Genomic DNA, 8,767 nt, shown 5'->3' on the forward strand with positions numbered 1-8,767 from the left:
TATCTGCTTTGGAAAGGGTGTCCATCCACCTCTCTCTCTACCCAACCTCAGCCCTCCTTTTAAAACAAAGGTATTTCCAAAAATAACACAAACTCATGACCCATGCGGATATCCAAGGCTCCCCGTAGCCTCAGTCGTGGCCTGAGAGGGGGAAGGGTGGGGTAGCCACCTTTAGCCAATACTACCTGCCGGGGCAGAAAAAGCAAGCCACCCAGAGGCCTGGGCTAAGGCAGTGTGCTCATAGCAGCCACATCCCTGGGCGCAGGCTGCCTTCTCAGGCCTCCTGGGGTGTCCTGTATGGCCCTTCATTTCTTCCCTGCTTGCCAAGCCTTCGCCTTCCCCTCCCCCGAGACTCACTTAACTCCATCTGTCAATGGCTGTGCTGTTGCCCCTTCTAGCCAGCTCATGGCCCCTTCCCTGGACTACTGCCACAGCATAACTGGCCTGCAGTCCCTCCTCCCAGCCAGCCTCTACTTCACTGTGGCAAAAATGGGCTCCCTAAGGCACAGGCCCACCCCCAGCTCAAAGACTGCCAGACCTTTACCAGAACCACCGGAGTACTTGATAAAAGTCCAGCTTCCTGAACTACTGAATCGGAAATTCTGGAGGTGGGCTCCGGGGATTTTAATTGGAGAGAAAAAAAAATCCCAGATGAACTTTGTGTACACTGAATCATCATGCTAGAGTTTCCTACTGTTCAGGAAAATCTGTCCTATTTCCAACTGCCAGGAATATAAACCATCCGGTTTCCACGATCTTGTGTAAGGATGAGGGGTCAGTCTTCTCTCCCACCGCTGACCCCACGTGCCACACCCTCAAATGCTAGACAACCAGGTTTCCAAAGTAGCCCAAGCCCACTCTTTCACTGAGTGACAGAGGTAAGTCAGGTATATCCACAGGCCTCGGTTTCCCATATATGTATAATGGGTGGGATAGGTGCTGTCCTAGGTCCCTTTCAACTCCAAAATCCGGTTTGTGACCTTGATGTTGCATCATGTCTATTCTGTCAGATCAGAGGTTTCAGTCCTGAAATTCTAAGAACCTGAATTTGTCTGGCATTTTTCTTTGGGAGGGGGAGGGCGTGGAGGTGGGGAGTTCTTTTCTCAGCTCAAGTGAAACTTTTAAAAAGCATCTCTCATACTACATCCAACTTCCAATTTCCACTACCGAAGAGCCAGGCAATGGTTAGTCTGCCTGGCATGGCTTTTTTTTTTTTTCTTAATGTCGATTACTAGAAATTTCTTCAAATCCTTTCCGGAGTCCACAGCGGAGGACTGAGAGGTTTATACAACTACAGCCTACTAGCAACTCTTTAGCACCCTGCTGTTTATTAAGGCTTTTTACATCCTACCCATCATTGAATCCTCCCAACGTCCCGGGTTTTAAAGACCAGGAAGGAAATCAATGCTCAGAGAGCTGAAGTTGCTCCGGGCTACACAGCCAGGCTGCAAGACAAACGTAGCTCTAACTCCGAAATCCTCCATGTGTGCACTACCACCATGAGTCAGTGTTGAGTTCTACATGCAGGGAAAGCAACTGCACCAAAGGCAACGCTAGCCAACCAGCCTTCCCCTCCAAGGCATGGCGGGATTGCTAACCAGCCAGGCACACAACCTAACAGCTTTCCACACCGAGCTGCTGGGAGGCTGTGCACACAGGGCAATGGGAGGCGGGGCTGAGCGCACGAGCAAGAGCGATGCCAGGGATTTAGTCAACAGAGAGCTAATATGAGTCAACAGTGGGTGCCGCTGCCAAGCACACTAATGGGATCTTCAGCTGCATTAATAGAAGGAAAGTGTCTAGGGCAGGCCAAGGAAGGGAGGGAGGGAATCCTGCCCAGCTCTGACCAAACCACACCTGGGCTGGGCAGGGCTGGGCTAAGGAGAGGGAGGTGCTGTCCCAGGCAGGGCCAGGGTTTCTAGAGAGGAGTGGCTCAGGGTGGCACTCTGGTTGGTAAGGTGAGCAAAGGACGCACCTGGACGCTGAGTTGGTATGGCAAGCCCACTTTAGACTCTGGATATTTAAAAAAAGATCCCTTTGTTCATACTTTATCAAAGATTAAGAAACTATTGACTATCCATAGCCAAGGTTAAGAACATATAGGGGTGCTAAGCAACTCGACCAACCGCCAGAGAAGGCAGCTCCCTTTAGGGGCTCCTGTCAGAGAAGACAATTATGGTCACTTCTTCCTTTGGAGACACACAGACACACACACACACACATATACAACAACTGGGCGATGATTTTGCCAAGGGACATTGCACAAGGGACACTGGATTGAGATCCTGTCATTTCAAGTGTCAATGTCTCCAGGAAGCCCACCCAATTCCCCAATCCAATGCCAGCACCCTGTCTGGGCGTGCCTGTCATATCATTTAGCAACGAACGCTCAGAATAAAAAACATGTGTTTCCACCTGTGTTTCCCAAGAGCCTCCAGGACACGTCTCTTTCACCTTTGTGTCCCCAGCACAATACTTGGCACATTGGAGACACCCAATAAATGTTGACTGAACTGAGATGCCACGGCACGGTCATACTGAGGGTGTTACTGTGTTTGAGGCAACTTCTGAACACAAGTGCCCTGACTAGGGCTAATAAAAAGGTTTATGGCAGCACATACCCACTTTTAGTAGGCTGACAAAGGAATTCAGGAGGCTAACGCCACCAGAGGGTTCTAATTACAAAGGAGCCACAGTTAGCCTAGCAACGTCCCTCGGTGCCCATGGAAGTGAACGGCGACAGAGAAGCCAGCTTAGGAGTATCGCGGTCAAAGGTAAATCCTATCTTGCCATAAGCAGCAAGGTAACTCCAGAGCCCAGGAACACAGAAGAGAATAATGACAACTGGGGCCAAATGCCAAAAAGGACAGCATAAAAAGTGAGTCCGGTGAAGTGGGTTTGAGGACCCACAAATGCTACAAATTCACTGGGGAGCTGGCCGCCTGGCGCTAACCTTGTAACTCTGAGAATTAATTACAGGAACTAACAGATGAGTGTAGGAGACTGCGTGGTGCAGTCCTAATATCTAATAAATCTTTAAATCGATGAGCCGTGCTCACTGGTGATTTTTCTTCATCTCTCCTCCCTGAGAGCTCACGTGACACAAGCCAGCATTTGCTTTTTATTTGCCTTTGAACAGGGTGCATGTACATATGTATGCGTGTATAAATAAAACTTGGGGTTCATGAAATCACATCTTAAAGGCATCAAGAAATCTGCCATCACAAGGAAACCTGGGACAGGCGAATTATTTTTCAAGTAGCCTTTCATAAAGTGAAGAAACCTTATAAAGGATGGAACGCCCCCTTCCCAACCATGCACAATGAGGGCTCTACCGGCTGCAGTAAGTCAGCATGCCTGTCCCAACCTGTTCATTTGTGTCCCTGTTTGGGTCTGTTTACCATGCACACCACTTAAGCCTGTGGCACAAACCTGGCAGAAGCAATGCATTTTATAAACAAATCATCCCCGGGGAACAGACGAGAAAACGACCAGCAAGCAGCACTGTCAAAGTTCCCAAGGCTAGCATTCCCTTCCCACATCCGAGATGCAAGCTACGCCACATCCTCTCCAAACACAAGCTGCCCACTCCAGAGGCTGCCTGCTCCCCTCCCCTCCCCTCCCAGGCTCTTCAGGCCTCCTCTCCCAGCTGAGTAAGAGCTGGAGAGCCTCATTCTTGGGGAGCAATAACATTTTAATGCTAGTTTAAAGACAACAGCTCTAAGCACCATCATGTTGGCTCCTTTTCCATAAATAAAAAGGCCCCAAAAGGGTATTTTCATAACAAAATGATATCCTATAGCGAGCACAAGGAACAAAAATAAAATTGCCATAAATTGAAACTGTCTCAAAATTAAACCTACACAGGGAAGCGTTAAATTCCAGGCCAGCCAGGCTCTGATTTTCCCATCTGAGACCCTTCACGTGTTCCTAGTTCCATCATGAAGTCCAAGGAATTTCTCCCACCCAAAAAGGCCTACATGCTTCCTTTGGAGTCTGGGTGTGTTACTTCTTCCCTTCACATCCTCTAGATGACCTGTAACACTATCTAAGGCTCAATTACTGCTATGTCCTCAGTCACACCCAAAGATTCCCGAAGGCACCGTCTGCCACAGCGCCGGGTGCACTCTGGGCGCCCGGTTAATATGTGGGTTTGATTTGGTCTGATCTGGCCCCTTCGGCCTGCAGGGGACAGCAGCTCTGGCCTAATGCTCGGCTGGGCTGGAGCGGGGCGGGGGTGCAACCACCTGTGGGCGGGTCGCCGGGACACCCCGCCAGCCCCACGCACGTTGCCAGGGGGAGAAAGTCCGGTGACTCAGGCCCCGCGGGCACCCTGGGGTCGACTCCTAGCGCCCCAGCGAGCGCTCTGCCAGCACAAAGTTGGCTAGGTCCAAGAGATTCTAGAGTTAGCTCCCAAGTCGCCCAACGTCAAGCTAGGCTGCGCGCCAGAGGGGCTCTCTAGGATGGCAGTAGGGGGTCAGCAGAAAGCAGAAATGGTCCAACGCCCTGCCAAGCTTGGGGCACCTGCTGGGCAGCAGGCAAGGGGCTTCTCCTCTCCACCATCTCACCAAGGCCTGATGGCGAGTTTATGGGGGGCAAGCTGGACACCCCAGGAGAACCCCTGAGGACAACCCCCGCCCCGGGAGAACCACATTGCTTTGAGATTTTCTTCTCAATAATCCAGCATCAGGAAGACCCCTACTGGAACCTGAGGGGCAGAAACGGAATACCGGCTGGGAATACTAGCCACCCGCGCCAAGGGGCGGGGACTCGGGATGGGGGACTGCGTGCACTGGGGAGGGGGTGAGGCCCAAAGGACGAAGTGGGCGCCAGAGAAGGCGCAATGTGCCAAGGAGGGGGCGCGGGCCAAAGGTGGGGCCCTGGAAGAGACTGGGACGGAGTGGCCCGAGAGGGAGCAGGGTTAATGAGTGTTCAGAGAAGGAGATGGGGGAGGGGATCCCGGGGAAACGCAAGAGGAGCGCCCCAGGGGGAAGCACTGGGCTAGGGGGTGCTGCCCCGAGGGGCGCGGGGAGCCAGTGCCCCAGCCCAGCCCCGTCACTCACCGGCAGGTCCACGCTCACTTCGGTCCCGTCGAGCAGGAAGACGCGGCAGTAGAGGGTGGCCCTGGCGGCGCCGGCGGCGGAGATGTGCACGGCCGCGCCGCCCGTGAGCAGGGGCCCGCCGCCGGGGGGGAACACGCTGCCCCCGGGCGCGGCGGGAAGCGCCGAGGAGGCGGCGGCGCTGGCAGCCGGGCCTCCCCGCAGCCCCCCGTCGCGCTCGTCCCCCAGCCCGGCGGCACCGCGCCCCGCCGCGCCCCGCGCGTAGCGCTGCATGGAGCGGCGGCCAAAGGTCCGGCGCAGGAACCGCAGCATCCTGGCTGGGGGCGCCCCCTGCCTCCGCCCCCTGCGCCGCCGCCGCTGCCGCTGCGCCGCCGCCCGGGAGCGCCCCGCGACGCCGTCAGTGCCCGCGGCCGCCCGCGCCGCGTACCGCGGGCTACGGCCCGGGGCTAGATCCCGCCGAGACCGAGGCCAAGGCCGCGCTCCGGCCGCCTGCGGGGCGCGCCGGCCCGGCCAGCGCCAGCTGCGAGTGGCAGCGGGCGGGAGGGCGCGCTCGGGGCCGTCCCGCCGCCGCCGCCGCTGCGCGCTCTCCCCGGCCGGTGGCCTGCGCTGGCTGCCCGGGGGCCGTTCCCGACGGCCGGCCGCAGGCGGCCCAAGGGCTGCGGGGGGCGCGGGGGGCGGCCAGCCGGCTGCTGCCGCGCCGTGCGCCGGCCGAGGGCCAGCCGGAGCAGGGCGCCTGCGTGCTCCTCCCGGCCGGTGGCCTGCGCTGGCTGCCCGGGGGCCGTTCCCGACGGCCGGCCGCAGGCGGCCCGGGGGCTGCGGGGGGCGCGGGGGGCGGCCAGCCGGCTGCTGCCGCGCCGTGCGCCGGCCGAGGGCCAGCCGGAGCAGGGCGCCTGCGTGCTCCTGGCACACTCGCTCCCACTCGCCGCGCGGCGCCCGGGGCCGAGGAGGCCCCGCCGAGCGCCCGCTCCCAAGGCGCCTTTTCCTGCGCCCGCAGCCCCCGCCTCCCACCTGGGAGGCTGCACCTCCAGCCGCCGCCGCCGCCGCCGCCGCCGCCGGGACTGCAGCACGCCCTCCTCCCTCGGGGCTGCGCCGGGTAATTGCAAGCCGGGTCTGTGCTGCCCCCTGCCGGCCCGAGCGCCCCCTGCTGCTGTAGGTGTGCTCACGTGTGTACACGTAGGTGAGCACACACGTGTTTCCGGCGCCTAGAGCCCTGAGGACGCCGAGAGTTCCCCCTTGCCCCGTTAGGAAAACAGGGCTGCGTGCCCTCTGGAACACTTGCCCCGGAGACCAGAGAGATTATATGACATTTCCCCTTCTGGAAAAATAACAGTTTCCCCTTCTGGAAAAAGAGAAGGGTGGACTAGGTAATCTACTAGGTCCTTGCGACTTAATTAAGTTCTTTCAATTTAAGATCTCAGAGCTGGAAGGGCTCCTTTGGCCATTCCAGTCCAATGGACTCATTCCAAATAAGGAAATTCAGGCCGGTGAGGAGAAGGAAGTACTTTTCCAACATACTACGCAGGAAAAACCTTTCCTCAAGGAATTCAGGTCCAGTATTGAGGCAGAGGCCCTCATACATAACCATACCTGAGAAGGCTAGTAGAGGTTGAATAAACTGCTGGAAAGCAGAGTAGAACTGAAGCCTGGGGAATGAATAGCATAGAACACATCGAGAATACTACATAGGGAATTGTTTATAAGCAATAACTCTCAGGTATACAAGTACAAGGTCCGCTTCAGAGAGAAATGAGTTGTCCAGTGCTGCTAAATGAAGAAAGCGGAAGAAAACGAAGCGGAAAGGAGGTCAGGCCTTTGGGGAAGAATAACACTACCATTTATCGTGCCCTTAATCTTGCGCCAGACACTGTGCTAAGCCTTTCCATTCATCATGTGTCTTAATCCTCCCGGCAGGCTGGTTCCATTGACATTCTTATCCCCATTGTACAGAGGAGGAAACTGAAGCTTAGAGAGCTTAAGAGACTAGCTCCAGATTCTGCAGTTAATACAGGCTCTTTTCCAGGGCTTCAAAACTATTGCTCCTAACCACAACCTCTGCTGCCAGGCGGAGGCATGAGGCATAATTGGCAAGAAATGAAGGTACCTGAGAGGCCCGGAGAAGGCAGTGGCCACAGCAAAAGGGACAGAGAAAGAGAGAGGGACATATTTAGGAGGCATTCCAAAAATAGACATTTACTGAGGATCAGGCACTGTGTTAGATGATTTCATGGGTGATATTTTCATTAAACCACACTCCAGCCCTTCCAGGTACTCTGTGTAAGGTTTTTGGATGGGCGGCGCCAGAGAAAGAAAGACGAGCAGAGTGAAAAGGGCAAGCAACGAGGCTTTATCGGGGGAAGGGGAAAGAGAGCACTCCTGGATGAGGTTCACTGGTCCCGAGAGAGGGGGCCAGTGAAGTCACGCCTGTTCGGAGGGGGCTAGGGCTTTTTATGCTCAGGCACTGTGTTAGATGATTTCATGGGTGATATTTTCATTAAACCACACTCCAGCCCTTCCAGGTACTCTGTTTATCCCCACTCACTTAAATGGAGTTTGGGTCTTGGAGAAGTAATATCTTTGCCCAAGGTGTCAAAGCTCCTGAGTGGCAGCAGCCTGTATCCTCACTCATTGCCTTGTGTTCCCTTGTTGATACTATGGGGATCCCCCACATGACAGTGTTTTCTGAGGGGATATCTGCAATCAGGTTTCAGATACCCACCCTGTTCCCTTCCCTCAGCCCCAGACTAGCAAGCTGATGTTCAAAGGAAGGCCAGTTCTGCTTGCTTGTTTCTAGGGGTATCCCCTTTCCTACTGTATAGCCTGGGAGTGCTGTGGTACACGGAATAATGGCCACGCAAGGATGTCCACATGCCAATTGCTAGAACTTGTGACTATGTCACTTAATGTGGCAAAAGGGATTTTGTAGGTGTGACTAAGTTAAGGGGTTTGAGGTGAGGAGAGTATCCTGTACTAACCCGATGGAATCACAAGGCAGGAGGGTCAGAGTCAGAGAAGGTGTCATGACAGTGGCAGCAAAAGTTAGAGTAACGTTCGAGGATACAAGGAGTGTGGGCAGCCGCTAGAAGCTGGAAAAGATAACAAACCAATTATCCCCTTAAGATTCCAGAAGGAATGCAGCCTTTGATTTTAGCTCATAAGACTTATCTCGGGCTTCTGACCTCCAGAATTGTAAGATAATAGATTTGTGTTGTTTTTAAGCCACTACGTTTGTGGTCATTTATTCCAGCAGCAACAGGAAACTAAGACAAGTGCACTATTACATAATATTAGTTTGATGCATCACAGTTTTCAAAGCCCTCCTGCTCCCGTGATCTCCCTTGGAACTCTCACAGTGCCACCAAGCATCATTCAGGTTTGTGATTGTCCGTGATCAATCTCTCTCACTAAACTCTAACCTCCATAAGGATAGAATTTTTTCTTATTCATCACTGTATCCCTACTCAGCACCTAGCCTGCTGTCTGGTCAGTAGTAGGTGTTCAATAAATTCTTGTTGACTGAAGGCAAGATCTCATCTCATCTTCATAACAGCCCTATGGAGTAGCTATTGTTAATTGCCTTTTAGAGATGGGGAAAATGAAGATTAGAGTGGAGCCTGGACTCACACTCATGTCTCCTGACTCCACATTCCATGTGCTGACAACACCATGTCATTATGAATTGCATGGGGACTCCAGATTGCTTTAGTTTT

The 8,767-nt window shown here is 54.4% G+C and overlaps 1 protein-coding gene across 2 annotated transcripts in view; it reads right to left on the reverse strand.

Moving 5' to 3' along the window:
* EPB41L4B (erythrocyte membrane protein band 4.1 like 4B) overlaps positions 1-6,054 on the reverse strand; it is a 133,209-nt gene extending 127,155 nt beyond the window's left edge. The window contains exons 1-2 of one of the 2 annotated variants that reach the window (XM_012638551.1): positions 5,819-6,054; positions 5,064-5,661 (exon numbers count right to left, since the gene is read on the reverse strand). In XM_012638551.1, coding sequence (XP_012494005.1) covers positions 5,064-5,372 — 309 coding nt within the window. In that variant the 5' untranslated portion in view covers positions 5,373-5,661; positions 5,819-6,054. The remainder of the gene's footprint in view (positions 1-5,063; positions 5,662-5,818) is intronic. The other variant, XM_012638552.1, reaches the window with a different exon arrangement.
* Positions 6,055-8,767: the final 2,713 nt, after the last annotated feature.

This window comes from Propithecus coquereli, unplaced genomic scaffold (assembly GCF_000956105.1).
Source record: "Propithecus coquereli isolate 6110/MARCELLA unplaced genomic scaffold, Pcoq_1.0 Scaffold130, whole genome shotgun sequence".
Taxonomy (NCBI): domain Eukaryota; kingdom Metazoa; phylum Chordata; class Mammalia; order Primates; family Indriidae; genus Propithecus; species Propithecus coquereli.